General features: G+C 38.4%; 1 protein-coding gene across 1 annotated transcript in view; it reads right to left on the bottom strand.

The window, feature by feature from the left end:
* The window catches only part of ACOT12 (acyl-CoA thioesterase 12), a 41,140-nt gene that overhangs the window by 793 nt on the left and 22,481 nt on the right, over nucleotides 1–17,866 (bottom strand). Inside the window, exons 6-13 of the mRNA XM_068981343.1 lie at nucleotides 15,592–15,748; nucleotides 13,931–14,050; nucleotides 12,831–12,981; nucleotides 12,267–12,322; nucleotides 11,924–11,987; nucleotides 11,193–11,276; nucleotides 3,667–3,800; nucleotides 1,790–1,915 (exon numbers count right to left, since the gene is read on the bottom strand). Coding sequence (XP_068837444.1) covers nucleotides 1,790–1,915; nucleotides 3,667–3,800; nucleotides 11,193–11,276; nucleotides 11,924–11,987; nucleotides 12,267–12,322; nucleotides 12,831–12,981; nucleotides 13,931–14,050; nucleotides 15,592–15,748 — 892 coding nt within the window. The remainder of the gene's footprint in view (nucleotides 1–1,789; nucleotides 1,916–3,666; nucleotides 3,801–11,192; nucleotides 11,277–11,923; nucleotides 11,988–12,266; nucleotides 12,323–12,830; nucleotides 12,982–13,930; nucleotides 14,051–15,591; nucleotides 15,749–17,866) is intronic.

Genomic DNA, 17,866 nt, shown 5'->3' on the forward strand with positions numbered 1-17,866 from the left:
CATGAGTGACATGCATAAAAAACATTCTCTATGGCTACATTCAAGTATAGGAAATAGTAATAAGGGCCATAGATATTTTCTGCCTAAAAATTATGTATGCTTTGCATGACTCTGCAGAGCTGTAGTCAGACTCCAAACTTGTGTGTGTGTATACTATAATGGGTTGTTATTTCAGTCTCGTCCACTTTTTTAATGGGAAAAATAATACCATTGTATTAAAGAACCTTCAAACAATAGGAACCCTGTACATTAGAAAACAGAAGTCATCCTTCAGTCTACCTTAACCACAGTATATTCCTATCCTAGAGAGGACCACCAATAAAATTAACATTTTATTGTGACCCTCTATTTTATTCACACCCTCTGGAGGGTCTGAATGGACATATTCAGATTTTTACATAAATATAATCATCTTACAAATATTGGTCTATAATTTGATTTTTCATGTAGTGATAAATCTTTAGAGGTGTTCCCTGTATCAATACCTCTATAACTACTTCATCCTTTTTAATGCTGGTATAGTATTCTGGTATAGTATGGTTCTGCTGCTGCTACTGCTAAGTCACTTCAGTCGTGTCCGACTCTATGCGACCCCATAGACGACAGCCCACCAGGCTCCCCCGTCCCTGGGATTCTCCAGGCAAGAACACTGGAGTGGGTTGCCATTTCCTTCTCCAATGCATGAACGTGAAAAGTGAAAGGGAAGTCGCTCAGTCGTGTCCGACTCTTAGCAACCCCATGAACTGCAGCCTACCAGGCTCCTCCATCCATGGGATTTTCCAGGCAGGAGTACTGGAGTGGGGTGCCATTGCCTTCTCTGAGTATGGTTCTACTATAATTTATAAGATAAAGCTTCCATTTATTTCTAATATCTTTTGCCATAGTAGATGATAATACACTGAACGTCTATGTGCATTAATCCCATGTGGGAGGGGTTTTTCTACAGGCCCGTTTTGACATCAGAAATAATGCTGACCAGTTCTAGAGGTAAACCATAACCACCCTGGCAGCTTCCATTTCTTTTCCCTCTGAACACTTACTCTTGGGACCCTTTTCCTTAGAACCTATTCTCTGAGAAGTCCAGTGCCCATGGAGAAGCCTTGAACAGACACACTGATTGAAAGCTAGCCATTTTGGGTGTGTACAAAGTAGAGCCTTTGTAAATTCTGAACCAAAACCAACTCCTAGTGTTTTATTCGGAGAAGGCAATGGCAACCCACTCCAGTACTCTTGCCTGGAAAATCCCATGCATGGAGGAGCCTTGTAGGCTGCAGTCCATGGGGTCACGAAGAGTTGGACTCGACTGAGTGACTTCACTTTTACTTTTCACTTTCATGCATTGGAGAAGGAAACAGCAACCCACTCCAGTGTTCTTGCCTGGAGAATCCCAGGGACGGGGGAGCCTGGTGGCCTGCCGTCTCTGGGGTCGCACAGAGTCGGACACGACTGAAGCAACTTAGCAGTAGCAGCAGCAGTGTTTTATTTGGCTCTCATTGCATTTTTAACAGTAACAGAATGCTTCAAAGATTGGGTAAATATCAGTTTTACATGTGCATAGAATAAAAGGAAAGGGAACTGCTTTAGGAGTCTTACATGATGCTTTGCACATGGCTGGCACTTAATAGTTTTTTTTAAATGATAAGTAAAGCCTCATCTAGAAAAAATTTATATGAACATCATTCAAGACCAGAAATGTTTATTCCATTGACTTCCTTATTTTCATATCAACTTTTTCCTTCTACTTTATACTATAAGACCTTGCTATAATACTTGAGTTACAAATACTCACCCATCTTCGAGTGGCCTTCGTGAAACAAGTACTACCAAGTCTTTGGGTTTGTCATTATTCACCACAGGACAAGTGATATAATATATCTGATCATCTTCACTTACATAGTCTATGACTTCGCAGGACCTAGGTAAACAGAACAGTGACATAAAGTCTACACTTTTCTACCTGGTGGAATAAGGCATGCCTTTGTTTTGTTTGTTTGCATAACTTCATTATTGGTGTCTATATTCACCCTTCTGTTCACATAACCAACTCCACAAAGCCAGCATCATTTCTTAAAGTCTATCTTTAGAGCTGTTTGGCCAGGAGGAATAATTCTGCCTGTGATAGAATGCTGGCCATCTGACTCTAAGGTCACTGCGTTCAACCCTGGAGAGAAGGGCACTTCTCTTTTTTCCAGAAAATTATTTTTCTCTAGGATCAAGTCATATTTTAAAGACTAGCAAACTTTATGGACAATCCTTTGTGGACTCTGAGGTAAAGGAATATGGTATATTGGGAAAGAGCACTAAGCTTGGAGTCAAACAACTTGCCTTTGAGTCCCAGAGTAGCTGTGTTGTGTTAGGCAAGTCACTTTTTTTTCAATCCATAAAATGTAGATAATAATACCTATGGTGTGTTGTATAGGTAATATGCAGATAATAATACCTATGGGCTTAGGATCAAATGAAAATACCTAGCACAGTACTTGAATCAGATAGATGCAGAAAAAAAGTTAATGGAATTGGAATTCATTCATTCATTCCTCTCTATTCATTCACCTGGAACGTCAGGTGATGTAGAAAATAGTGGAGAGAAACATTTGAAAAGAGCAGGAAAGGTTAGGCATTATTCTTGCTGAAAGCTTTGTACTTGTATCTACAGATACTGATGCAAGAAAATTGTGAAGTGTTTCTCTTCTCATGAAGTGTTTACTAACAATAACATTAACCAAGATGCATCCTTCTGGCATCTATGTAAATATAACACATGAGCCTAGAGTTGTTTCACTTTAGTGGTATTAAATTGTTATGGGCTGTTAATCATAGTGAGATTTAGACATTTAAGAGATGAAATTCTACCTCATCCAAATTAGGAAGTAAATGGTATTAATAATGCTGAATATAATAGGAAGCCCATCTTGCCAGTTTTCCTTAAAGCAAGGTGTCCCTAAGGCCTGAGCCCTGCAACCCAGGAGCTGGAACTCCTTGGAGAAGGGAGTGTCACCCTGACAGAAGAGTTGACCAGGTGCACAGCTGTGCATTCCAGGAAAGGAGGGAGAGTGGAGAAGGTTGGACTAGGGATGTGGGAGACAGGAAGTAACAGAAGAGATGTAGGCTGACATCAGTGGGCCCTGATCAGACAGGGAGGGCAGGAAGGAGTCTACTCACACAGCTGCTTCTCCCAGCTTCTCACCAGGGAGTACTGTTTCACAGAAAAAGAAGGGCTACCAAGTAAAGATCAAGAGTGGGAAGTACAATTTGATAATCACTTTCTCAGGAGTAATGAGACTATGTCTTAAAGTACAAGAGTGTGGAAATTTAGAGCCTGACAGACCTGGGTTCCAAATGAGGTCCCGTTGCTTTACTGCCTGTGTAATCTTGGCAAGTCTCGGGTCCTCTCTCCTGTTAAATGGGAATAATGTCAACCTTAAAGAGTTACCAGTAGGATTACAATAGATGTGGGGAAAGCATGTCGAGTCAACAAAGATGAAAACTAGATGATCAGAATAATTTTTGTGCCTCTCCAACAGCTGCTGATACTGTGCTATAGCAAATACTCTTCAGTTAAAACAATGGGTTGTACATGGGGCGATGGAGATAGACTGCAGTGTAGGGGTCATTTTTTACATGACCTCAAGGTTGAATTAGGAAGTATTTTAAATTTAGTCTTACGTGAAGTGGGGGTCCCACAAAGGTCGCTTGGTAAAGTTGGACAAGAGATGATAAGCCAAGTATGCTGGTCTTTTCACATGCTTTTCAACCCAAACAGATAAAATATCATGCTCTTCCAGAGTGTATATTTTTATCTAAAATAAAATAACCAAAAAAAATAAATTACAAAAGGAAAATTGACATTTTTACATTAAGACTACAGCAGGATTACACAAGCTAAAGCATCTTGGCACCTGGCTAATCATGAAGCCAATAATGGAAACTTCACTGTCAATATTTGGATGTCTAGAACTCAGACCAGGATGCTATTCTCCTGTGTCATCTACACATTATGCTACTTGAGGGTAGGTTATTTAATTATTGTGCAGTAGTTTTTCTCATGAAAAATAAAGAGCTTTATCTCTTTGTGATATTTCCTTGCCTCTATCCAGGAACGACAAAAAATATCACCAGACTGCTAGGCAAGTCAGTGCTTCCTTTCCCTATAAGACCCTGGAGCCAAGGCTACAGCCTAACATTCCCAGGATGTCAGGTGTGCCTTCATTTGGGCTGAGGGGATCCAGGAAGTAAACCAACACCTCTAGATCCAACTCAACGTCTCAACAGGACTGCTGAACCATATTGTTCCTTCAGCACAAAGCATTGTTTTTTTTGGTGAATCACAAGGGTCACACGATCAGTTCCTGAGTGTCTAGTGCTTACTGTTCCTTAGAGAAGAGAAAGCTTGTCTTGGGGATCCATTTGACTTACACTTAAATATTAATGTACCCTTTGTTACTCTGAACTTTGCTTCTACTGTGTTTTCATCAATAATCAGAGATATATGGTCAGCTAAGAGCACATTTCTATCCTGCCCATTTACTCCATCTCTTTCAGGATGCTTTGAAGATAGTGTTGAAATTTACCATCTTATAATCATTCCCATGGCAACAAGCAATGAGATGACAAACAAACATAGGGTTAAGACTTCACTGCAGGAATCAAGCAGATGGAAAAAGGCTGTGAGGGAGAAAACCTTTATTTAAACATAAATATCTTTTAAGAAGAGAATGAAGAAATGAGAAACTGACTAAAAGCAGCTTAGAAAGGTAAGAACTAGCTATTTGCTTATGCCATTTTACCTTGCCAGTTGACCTCGGCACCAAGCCTGTCTTTAAAGTGAGCCTGCAAAGGAGGACATGATGTAGGTTGTGGGCACTTATTAAACAGAGAGAGAACCATGAATGTAGCCCTAAGTCGAAGGCTGAGACTCAGCCCAGCCTACACCTACCTACTCTTGCCCCCTATGCTGCAGAAGTAGCAGGAGGTTCATTGATCCTGGTGTCCCTGTGGCTCTTAGCCAGCCTGCTGGGGCTCTGCAGTCTCAGAGGAGTAAGAGCAGGTGGCCAGAGTGAATTCCACCACCTCAGTCAGATTCTGGCCTTGGGGCAACCACAGTCAACCTTGGTGAAACCAGGGTAGAGTGGGATGTAACAGTGGGCTGAGTCCTTTTTAAGGGTTGAATTGTGTCCCACCCTTCCATTCGTATGTTAAAGTCTTAACCCTCGGTAGCCCAGAATGTGACCTTATTTGGAAATAGGGTCATTGCAGGTGTAATAAGTTAAATGAGGTTCTACTGCAGGAGTGTGGGCCCCTAGTCCAATATGACTGGTGCCCTTATATAAAGGGGCAGTGTGGGCAAATACATGTACACACACACTGGGATAATCCCATATGAAGATGAAGACAGAGGTCAAGTGATACATCGACTATCCAAGGAGTGCTGAAGATTGCAGCAGAGCGCTGTAAGCTAGGGGAGAGACCTGCAATAGATCTTGCTCACTCCCCGCAGAAGGAACCAGCATGACCGACACCTTGATCACAGATTTCTAGCTCCCATAACCATGAGACACCCACTCTGGTACACTCTGTTTTGGCAGCCTGAGAAAACCATCACAGCACTTCTCCAGGAAGCTGCTCCCCGGGTTGGAGACACATGCTGCTGCTTCCTGTCCTGGAGACATAACAAACTTCACACTAAGTAGCCATCATTAAATTCTGCCCTTACAGAGCTCACTGGACTTGGCCAGTGTCAACTACAGTATTAGATGAATGGATGGCATTTTGATCCTTTCCCCAAAGGTAAAAGTGGCAGAAAGTCCTTAACATTCTGCTGTCAGAGACAATGACATTGATGCAGACAAGGAAAGGCAGCTGTTGGTGTTGGTTCGCTTGAAATTCTACTATTTTAGGAAAGCCAACTTTTGCCTAGTGAAAAAATTCTCCAAGACCAACTCTCCAAGAAAATGAGTTCCCTTTCATGCTTAGAAGAATACAGGTTACATTCCATTTATCATCTCAAATCTTTTATCATTTGAGAATGAATTTCAATTCTATGAAATTTTATTCTATGAAATGAAGCTTAAAGTCGGTTCAAAACCTGCTGGAGCTTGGTAACTTTTTATTAATGATATATTTTTTCATTCTAATAAGATTCTGTTTAATGAGTTTAGATCTTATAGCACAAGGGAAATAGCTCAGTTTTAGAGTTTTATACTATCTGTTGACAGACGTTATTGAGACTGTCTTGTGGGAAGGAGGACAAAACTGGTTTTTACAGCGGTATGGGGAGAGGGTAGAGTTCTTGAAGGTCGATTACCCATTGACTAAGGGGAGGGGACATGGTCAGGTGCAGGTCTGGAGCCAGTCATTCCCCAGCTTCAATGAGAATAGATCTCTGGTCTGTTTCCTATGGGTTTTGTCCTGTGTCTAGGGTTCTTGCCATTCTGGCTTCCTGTCCTCTCTCAGCTACTGCCTAAATAAAAAGCTACTCCTATCAGGCCAATCTCTCACCCATGCTAATTTCCACCAAGATGTGGCTCAAGCTACTCACTGCCTAAAAAGCCTCTTTTACCCTTCCAGCAATTTATCCTTACACTGTCTTCAAGGAGGAAAGAATCAACTACTCTCCAAAGTTGTCTTTAAACAACTATCTTCCCTGACTTTGAATTGCCCAAGAGCCGAGCTTTGTAGTTTAAATACTAAATCTCACTCTTGTTTATAAACTACCTTAAAATTATCCTTCAGCTATGGTATGTGTATGTGTGGTGCTTTCAAGATAGTCTAAGTACTTTTAAGATATTTTCAAGATAGACTATTAATATAAGCTCCTTTAAGATGAGGGCTCATCTTTTGCTCCTTGTATTAGTGCTATTATTAATTCCAACACTATACCTTGAAAATGAAATATGGATTAAAACAGTAAGTACTGCCCAATTTTCATTATGAATACCAGAAATTTTTAACTTTTGCCATCTATCAAAATTTATATCAAAATAAGTATAGATTTTTAAAACCTGAAATAAGTATAATTCTTAATAGTTGTGAAAATTTTTTCAGCTAAAAAGTGACAGAAAAAAATAAGCTATATTTTGAAATTAAAAACATGATGGGTTAAGATAGTTAAAAGCATAAAAGCTTTAAAAAGTGGGAGAGAAGAGGATAACCCAAAAAAGAAAAAAATTCTATTTTTATCACAAATATAATCTGAAAAAAAGGAGGGCTTCAAATTCAACAGAGATAACATAAGAATGTTTCTTTAGTTATACAATGTTCTCTAGTAAGTAGCTGTACAGAAAGTTAAGAATTAATTATTGATGGCTCTCCTTAGACACTTGTAAATGCACATTTATTTGTTTAGGTTGTTGGGTTTTGGTCCAAACTCCAAAAGAATTGAAATTTTAATTTATATGACTTCACTAAGTATGTTCTCATCCTTCATTCCAGACATGAGTTTGTCTTTTACTAAGCTGCTCAGTGAGTGCTCAGATGCCAGCAATGATGCAAGAAGCAGATTTAGTGTTAATAAAAGAAAACAAGGTCTTGAGGCACCTTTTATAAAGGGTAAATGGAAGCAAGTAACTTTGTTATGTTAAACCTGTTTGCATCACTGAACCAAGCATAGATGGAAACCTAACTGGATCCAAAGAAAATAAGGAAGACTCTGAAAGGATTCAGAAGTGAGCACCAAGACACAGTAAAAGCAAACAAACCAAAGCTAAAACGTGCGGAGGAGGTCAAAGTCAGAGTTGAAAACAAGGAAGTAGTATCTGAATTTGTTTCTATTTCAGGGTAAGTGGCCATGTAATTTATTCAAACTGGAAGACTTGGGCATGGTTAATAATTATGATGGGGCAACCAGGACTGTCCCAGGAAAACCAGAACATGTGGTAATCCTGTTTTAGAGGCTACTGTTTCAATGATTATGAAAAACAGTATGCACTGAAACGTGAGCATAGACAAAGGGTCAGCGTTATTGAGCATCTCCTGAATGCCAGCTAGTGCTATTCTGCGACTATAGTGATGAACAAAATGGTCCTCAAAGAGCTTATAATATGTTTAGTGTGGGCATCAGCTTCAAAGGGTCACCTGATATACCTCTGAAAGTAGATGAAATTCAAATGATATACATTTATTTAAATTTGATGACATGCAAAAGCATTGTAAAAGGTGCTGAGATACAAAAAAGTCAAGACAAGGCTGCTTTCTTAAGAGGTTTGTAATCTAGTTAAGGGAAAAGACCCATTTGTAAAATTACTATGTTAAACAAATACCAATTCAGTGTGGCTATGGAGTAAGTTTCATGAGATAATACATAATTAATTGACAAGTTAATCATAAAAAAGTAATTGTTAAAGGAGTTCCTAAAGTGATAATTTCCTTCAGTAGGAGATGATTGGCTTTATGGAGAAGCGTTTGTCCCAGGTCTTGAAGATCAGGTAGGAATGGGGTAGATAGAGAAGAGAAGGAGAAAGAAATCGAATATGAGAACTAAGCTTGGAGGTAGGAATGTGTAGGGTGATTTGAAGGCCCTTAAGGTTAAAGCATCTCCCTGCAATGTGGGAGGCCTGGGTTCGATCCCTGGGTCAGGAAGATCCCCTGGAGAAGGAAATGGCAACCCACTCCAGTATTCTTGCCTGGAGAATCCCATGGACGGAGGAGCTTGGTGGGCTACAGTCCACGGGTCGCAAAGAGTCGGACACGACTGAGCGACTTCACTTTTCACTTTCTAGATCAGCCCAGGTGGGGAACAGAGACAGAGCTGGAAAGATACTTGACTGTTAAAAAAATTTTCCCCAAAGACTTTTTTACCTTTTAAAAAATTGAAATATAGTTCATTTATAATATTCTGTTAGTTTCAGGTATATAACAGTGATTTAATATTTTCACAGATTATACTCCCGTATATATGACTATATATGAATATATCTATAAGTGTATATTTATGCACTACATACCCAGTAGTAGAACTGCTGAATCATATGGTTGTTCTGCAGTATTTTCAGTTTTCCGAGGAACTGCTATACTGTTTTCCATAGTGGTTGTACCAGTCTACATTTCCACAGACAGTGTAATAGGATTCCCTTTTCTCTGCATCTTCACCAATATTTATTTGTGGTCTTTTTGATGATAGGCATTCTGACAGGTGTAAAGTGATAACTCATTGTGGTTTTGATTTGTATATGTCTCTGATGATTAGGATTGTTGAGCATCTATTTATGTGCCTGTTAGCCATCTATTCATGGAAAAATATCTATTTATGTCTTTGCCAGTTTTTTAATTGCGTTGTTTGGTTTTCTTATATTTCTTATATATGATCTGTTTATATATTTTGGAGGTTAACCCCATATAGGTTATATCGTTTGCAAATATTTTCTTCCATTCAGCAGGTTGTTTTTTCATTTTGTTGATGATTTCTCTTGCTGTGCAAAAATTTTTAAGCTTAATTAGCTTAATTTTTAAGCTTAATTGTGTCTGTTTTTGTGCCAGTACCATACTGTTTTGATTACTGTAGCTTTGTGATGTATTCTGAAAGCAGGGTGTATGATATCTCCAACTTTGTTCTTTTTTTTCTCAGGATTGATTTGGCTATTTGGGGTCTTTTTCAGTTCCATACAAATTTTAGGATTATTTGTTCTAGTTCTCTGAAAAATGTCATGGGTATTTGGGTAGAGTTTGTATTAAATCTGCAGATTATTTTGATAGTATGGTCATTTTAACAATATTAATTCCTCCAATCCATGAACACTGTATTTTTCTATTTCTTTATATCTTTATTTCTTTCAGTGTTTTATATTTTTCAGAGACTACGTTTTTCACCTGTTTAATTAAGTTTATTTCTAGGTATTTTTTTTTCTTTGTTATGTGACTTTAATGGGTTGTTTTCATGATTTTTCATTCTGATAGTTCATTATTTGTGTACAGCAAAGAAACAGATTTCTGTATATTAGTCTTGTATACTGCAACTTTTCCTGAATTCACTTATTAGTTCCAATAGTTGCTTTGTTGGAGACCTTAGGGTTTTCTTTATATAACAGTATCATGTTGTCTGAAACACGAGGTAGTTTTACTTCTTCCCTTCTAATTTGAATGTCTTTTATTTCTTTTTCTTGTCTGATTGCTGTGGCTAGAATTAAATAAAGGGTGTCTTATTCCTGATTTTAGAAGAAAAGCTTTTACCTTTTTATTATTGAGTATGATATTAGCTTTAATTTTATCATATATGATCTTTATTATTTTGAAATATAATCCCAATTTGGATGAGAGTTTTTATCATGAATGGATGTTGAATTTTGTCAGATGCTTTTTATGCATTTATTGAGATGATCATATTATTTTTATCCTTCCTATTGTTAATGTGGTATATCACATCAACTCATTTGTAAATATTAAACCATTTTTGTACCCCTGGAATAAATCCTATTTAATCCTGATGTATGATCCATTTTCTTTATATTTTTGAATTAAGCTTGCTAATATTTTGTTGAGGATTTTTGCATTTATATTAATCAGAAATACTGGCCTGTAATTTTCTGAGTGTCTTTGTCTGATTTTGGCATCAGGGTAACAATAGCCTTATAGAATGAATTTGGGAGTGTTCCCTTCAATTTATTTTGGGAATGGTAGGTATTATCTCTTTTTTTGTATGTTTGATAGAATTACCTATTCCAGTCCTGAACTTTTATTTGCCTTAGTTGAGAACTGCAGTGGAGCAGAGCCCTGGGAGTTTCAGTCTGCGTCCTTTGCCTTGTTCCCAGGAATAAGGAAGCATTGATTCCTTTCAGAGTAGAGTTTAGGTTTCTTATACAGCCCTTCTGTTAGTCCCACTGGTTTTAAAACCAGCTAAGGGTACTCCTTCTCTTGGGGTGAGACCTCAGGGCTGGGGTGTCCTCTCCTAGGGATGCAGGTCATGACCTGATGGCATTTTTTCTCTTCCTACCTGACTCTGTGGATCTTTCTTTGTAGCCATAGTTGTATAAGAGTCTTCCTGCCACTCTCCAGTTTGTTTTCAGTGTTGTGAATTGCTCCACATATAGATGTATTTTTGATGTGTTCATAGGGTGACTCAGTGTCCTTGTACTCTGCCATCTTGATCTCCATTTTTTACCTTCTTGAAAGCAGCATTAGAAGTAGTAGAACAACCTCTACCATGAAAACTTTCATTCATGATGGGCAGTGAGCTGTATGTATACCTGAATGCCTCCTACCTTTTCCACAGCACTGGTAACCTCCCATCCACTTTTGGCTGCCAGGCTTTTGAGAGCCTCCACATTGCCATTACTCAAGGATACCTAAAGTATAAATAATTGAAAAGCTGTGGGTTCAGTGTACAGATATGTGATCAAATATTTTCTGCTTAGAAAATGGATACTGTTAGAGCCAAAGTGATGATGTTGAAGTTAGAACTAAGTTATAGGAACATAACTTCTGTCTCAGACTCTTAATTCAGAATTCGGTGAGTCCTATATGCTTAGGAAATTAGTATCATTTTAATTGATATCCTAAGTAAAGACAAAAATACCCTTCAGTGTGACTAGTAATCAATGTATAATAAGTAAATTTAGATTTCCCTTTACATTTCATGGTCAGAACGTTAAAATGACTAATACTTTTTTGTTGAGAAGGTGTGTCATTCAGCACAGATCATGTTGAGACACTAGATCTCAATGTCCTGTGTTGCTTGAATGCATTTGATGCAGATCAACCAGAGTCTGTAACTCAGTAACTATGTAGATAATTCAAACAAGGCAGTGAAGCAGCTGGCTGATGACTAGTTACTCATAGATTGGTTTTGTTTCATTTTGAGATGACAGGTTGCTATAATTCACCTCTGTATCTAACCTGTGTAGGCACAACATGAGTCAGTTAAATGAGGGGGTTCCCGTTTTTGTAATAAAGCGATTTTTACATGAAGAACTTCAGATCATAAAATTGTCACCTGGTTGCCAATATCCCAGTATATGCAAAGTGGAACTTCTTCTTTGTGGGAAATGACATATTTTCTGGAAAAAAATGAAAATATTAAATAATAGTTTTCTTCCCTGTATCTAGCACATAGCACTAACTGTGACACTTTCTTGAAGTGAAGTCAGCAGTTACAAAAAGCTGCCTTTACTGGCGGAACAATCAGGAAGAACAATTTTCATCACAGTAGCATCCACAGTCAAAAAATATCAAACCTTCTCTTTTTATATTATGTGGGAATAGAGACCCAGAGAAGGCTCTTTGCTATGTAATTTGTCAGATAAGAGTCCATAAAATCTTACACCTGAGTCCCTTACCTGCCTAGGCGAATTCTCTTGCGTGCGAGAGCGCCACGATACCGTCGAAAATCATCCTTAAATTAAAAAAAAAAAGTAAAATCAATACATTCTTAATATTTCTGTACTACAGTCCTTAAGTCTGTCTCTGCTAAGTCAGTTGAAAAGGCTAACTGGGACAAGGAGTCTCTACATGAACTATCTTCAGGTCAGAGTTGGCAGGAAGGCCGCTTATTCCACAAGACTTAATTCTGATGAATGTAGAGCAGCTGGATATAAAGTAGAGAACTGGATATAAAGTGGGAAAAGAGAGTCAGAAATGAGAGATGGAAGACATATGCTTCCAACAGCAGCATGTGGCTGAATAGATGTGAGGTCTTCAGGGCCTTCACTGTTTAAAGACCGGAGTGATTTGGAAAGAGAGGAAAAGGATCATTTTACTTTGTGAGGCAAAGATGAAAAGCAAAGGGGAATGGACATGCAGGTTGTTGCCAGTGCAGGAAAAGATTTTGGGTGGAGCTCTGTACCACAGCTTCCCCCAGAATAAGTGGTCTGATTACCAAACTGCATGTGCTGATAACTGACCTTTGACATGGGTTTGATTTTGGGAAATGTGATCAGTTCTTCCTTATCATCGACAGCATTATAAATGAGAAAAGCACTGTTGATGTGACGGCCCCGGCCCTCAGACCACTCCTGGCAGTCAAAGGCCTCCACGCGCACTCCAACTTCAACACTGCAGAAGGGCAAGAAGGGTAGTGGGCAGAGAGCCTGAGCATGCTAGGCCTCCCCCGCCCACCACCCCACCAGCTCCTCCAGGCAAGGAAGAGAAGGAGGACCCTGTGTTGTTGTTTCTTTGTTGTCTGCTAATCTATGCAGCGGTTAACATCCATTTCATCAAGTCTATTGATCTTATATACAAGCTCCTGGGAGCATGTCTGCTTTACTTTCCCACTTTCAAGTAGTAAAAAAAAGGCCAGTGGGACCTTATATACATTCATGAATAAATTTTGGCCATGGTGGGTGGGGTGTTAAATTATGCCAAAGTCAAGTTTTCTCTCCTAAAACAGTAGTTCTATAATTTAAAAGCATCAAACACTGAAGTTGAATAGGAAATACAGATGTTCTTTTTTACATTTAAGAAGAAAAAAATACCAAGTTAAATCTTTTCTTTGTGCATCAAGAATAATAAAAATAACTGAGAAGTGTTTTGGACTTCATGGTAATAAATGACAGGTCCATTATGAATTGTTGACCATATGGGACCCTTTTGAGAGTGAAAGGAAGAATTAATGATTATGATACACACAAACCAAGACCATCCTGGATCAAATGGGAAATATAGTCAACCTTCAGTTCAGTTCAGTCGCTCAGTCATGTCCGACTCTTTGCGACCCCATGAATCACAGCATGCCAGGCCTCCCTGTCCATCACCAACTCCCAAAGTTATTATGAGACAAAAACCAACTTATCATCACTTAGTGTAAGGAGGCCTCAGTGGAACAGAGGATAAATATGTATGTCTATAGATTTTGAACATGAAATTTCAAAAAAATTAGAAGGAATGTGGTTATTTTAAAGTATTCCCTATACTCACCTCCAGGTTGAGAAAAAACAAAGAACATTGCTTATGTGCAAGTTTGATTTCATTTTATAGCAATCTAAGAGCACCAGACATGCTTTACCAGGTCTGAAATGTGTTGTTGACAATGGCATTGAAGACAAGACGGTCTCCAACTGTAGATGGTCCCCTGAACTTAAACATATCCACGGACTTCAGAATAGGATGCGCTCGACACAGGCGGCTGGTGAAACAAAGGGAAGGAGAGAGAAAGAGAAGAAAGTGATCATTCTCCAAAATGTTTTCAGGAGCTACTGCTTTGCTTAATGGATTCAATAGACTTGTGTTTGGGGTGCTTTCTAATGAACATCTCTTTCAGCCCAAGAGGGTAATAAATAACTGGATTGTGTGTGTCGAGAGTGGTCCTGTGACATTATCTGCAAATATTTTAGGAGATACAATGTCCGAGTCTGTGGGTGGCTTTCCCAAGATGCTGGTGCTTCTGTTCTTGTGGTGACAGTCCTGTTCTTGTTTTGTGCCCTATGGAAGTATCTCCAAAAACCAAACAACTGTCTTTTGTTCTGATTTCAGAGTTTTATTCCTCCTGACAGCTCATGACTACAGTCACAGGAAGCTGTGACTCTCAGGTTGGCATGGGAAACAGTGAAGAGAACTTTCAGCTGATGCCATTCACATGAGTTCCTTGGCTTCACTGTTGCCTAAATTCACCCACATGTCAGAGACCAGTTTTTCTTCCCCACAAAAAAAGTTACCTGCATTGCTGCACAAAGCCTGAAAGGCTGCAAGGTACACATTTTACAGTTTTTTGGTGTGCGAAGTTTTGAAAATCTATAAAGAAAATTTGATCTCAGAAAGTTACTATAATTGTCTACATTTTAGATTCCCACTGTGGTCATTCAGTTACTCTAAAGAATTCTGCCAACGATAAGTGAACAGATTTGCCATAGTTAATTACATTGTAAGCCTTTATAGTAGAACAGGCTTAAATGCTTTATTGTCATTAAGAATGACAATGTCGTTTTAAAAACAAGCTCTTATATTTGTGCACAATTTTAGGATAACCACAGGTTTCTAATTATAGTCATAACTATAGATATATTAATAAGTAAAATTCTTTTAATTTTGGGAAAATAAAACCTTAACAATTTTTAGTGGTTACAAAAATTGTCAGAAGGGCAGATCCTGTTCAAATGCATTTTCAGAGACTACAGTGTTCTTTAAAACTGCCCAGTTACCTACATGGCTCCGTTAAGAATGAAATTACCCTTTTTGAAACTGAGCAGCATTTAAAAGTACTTTTCCAAGTTCTTCCCTCTTTCTCATCATATTTTTCAATTAATCCTTTGGCCGTAATGATTCTAACCAGCACCTCCAGAGGTCAGACCTAATTGTGAACCACCTTTTAAAAAGTTTGTATCTTGACTGTTTTTAAGTGTAATAATGGTTATCTTCTATTTCTGTTTTCCATCTACTTTGTCATAACTAACTTTATAAGAGTTGCAAGATCAACAGTCATAATTCAGAATAACTGCAAGAACTGTCATTTCATTTTTATTTTTGGACCAAGAATTTAAACTTTAACCCTCAGGAAAGGACAGAATAATTCTCAGGTAAACAGGAAAATGACTGATCATTTTCTCAGTTTGATAAAAGGCAACATTGTTCTCTACTTGTTCCCTTGACTCACCGAGTAGCCAGTCTCAGACCCTTCTGCCTTCTCCCAACTAGCCTCAAGATCACAAACCAAAGGCTAAAACCAAGAACCTTGCAGAAATAGTAGCCACCGCCTCCATCCAAGCCATAATCTGGCCACCAAATGTATTTCCATGATGGTTTGCATGGGGTGGGAGGACAAGTTCAATGCTTTGAACAGAGGTGCCCCTTGTGGAAACAGTTCCTTCCTCTTCATCACAAATGGGATCTGAAAGGTAGACATAAACAAAAATGGTAAAGTTAAATGTAGAACCTGAGGCTATAACCTTTCCTTCAATTCATGAGATTTTTAGAAAAATTATTTTTAATTTTCTAAAAATTAAATATTATTAAATAAGAATACTTAATTAAAATTAAATATTAATTAAACAATAATACTTAATTAAAAATTAAATATTATTACCCAAGACTTAAAACTCCCGAGGAAATGAATAGGTTTTATTTAACAGTGAATTGGGTAAGACAACAGATCAGAAAGGACGTTTTAGAGATTGTATTCCAACCTGTTTTATAAGTCAACCAGAATTTTGATCAAAAGAACAAGTAAGTTTAAATTTGAGTTGCTTCAGGTGGAGAAGGGGCAGATTACAGCAGGTTAGGGCAGAAAGAAATTTGGGGATTGACGGATATGTTATTGTCTTGATTGTGGTGATGATTTCATAGGAGTATGCATGTCTCAGCACCTATCAAGTATAACTTTAAATATGGGCCATTTATGGTATGTTAATACAGTTAATGAAAAGAAAGGGATTTGAGCTTTAGGGGCCATGGACACTGAGAATTTGGAACAGTTTGCTGCACTATAAACTTCAGAATGGGAATATGGCCTCCCCTGGTGACTGCTTGGTAATGAAAGCAGTCACAAACAGAAAAGACACAATACATTGTTCTTCTTGGTGTCTTTCTGCTTCTTTTGAATCATATCTGCTTCATTCACTGACAGATTGGTTTTTCCTCTCAACAATGGAGAAATAATTTACTTTGGCTGCAAAGCAGTAAAATGTATTCAGTTATACTTCCTGCATCATCAAGTGAATCACCAGCTAGGCTTAAATCTCACGTGCTGCTGTTGAGGAGCTGGGGGAGGAATTACAGATGAGGGGTATGATGCTGGTTGTACTCTCGGAGGCAGAGCTGAGCTGGCAGTGTGAGAGCACAGATATGCCCAGCTGTTGCTGCTAACTGGGAATGGAGCCCTTCTTGGCACATTTACATATAAGTCAGCAGAGAAGTGTGGTTACAGAGATTTTCATTTCATTTCCTAATGTAAATTTTATATTTTTAATTAACTGTCTTTTTCTTTTACTTTTTCCTCCTGCATTTCACTGATCATTTCAGTCCCCTCCTTAAAAACATACAGTGACTTCCCCTTGGCCTGTTGGAAAAGCCTGAATCATGTTTATGACCCCCAAGCCCTTCCTTTCTTCTCTGGCCTATGCCTACCTCTCCAGCCCCAGCTAGTCTGAATGCCAGTAGCAACCCTTCTTCCCCCATCACATCTCGTAATCTCTCTCCCCCTCCCTGCCAGCCACTCCAGCATTTTTCAGCTCCTAAAACTAAAATGCCATCTTCATCATCAGGGCATTTGTACATTTGTAAGTAGCAGTCCCGCTGCCCACCACCACCTTCTTCCATTTACTTTCTATTCTGTTTTGGCCCATCTCAGTTACCACCTCCTCGGGAAAGCCTTCTCTGACCTCCACAGCTGACTCCACTGTTATTAGCTCCTACTTGTACCTTTCTTTCACAGTCACAATTTTATGTTTATTTGTGTGATCTTTGATTATCTGACCCCCTAGATCCTGAGCTCCTTTGGGTAAGGACTGAGTTTTTAAAATCCTAATAGAATTCCAGAATGTAGGTGCTCAGTCAGTATTTATTGAATGAATGAATGGATGGATGGATGAATAAACTTAACTTTGCTGATTTATTCCATGTTCACAGTCCTTACTATCAACAGGATATTTTAGGTAACAAAATGATTGTACTGATTCCTACTTCTACTTTTTACAGTAGTTTCCCCAGCCCCTCATTTTCACTTGATTAGTATTGTGGACTCTTCAGTTTTTCCAGATGTGTGTGTGGGTGTGATACAGGGTCTCATGGTGGTTATAGTTTGCATTTCCCTGATTAATAATGAGGTCCAAAATCTTTTCAAATGCATGTTAAACTTTCATGTTACCTCTTAATAAAATATCTATATTGTTTGCTTAAAATGTTACTTCTCTCCCATTGTTTTTCTCCTCTCTTCTTGGAACTTTGATTAGATGCTTGTTAGACTTCTTACTCTATTCTCTCTGTCTCCTAATCCCTTGTATAGTTTCCA

Source organism: Capricornis sumatraensis, chromosome 9 (assembly GCF_032405125.1).
Source record: "Capricornis sumatraensis isolate serow.1 chromosome 9, serow.2, whole genome shotgun sequence".
Classification (NCBI taxonomy): domain Eukaryota; kingdom Metazoa; phylum Chordata; class Mammalia; order Artiodactyla; family Bovidae; genus Capricornis; species Capricornis sumatraensis.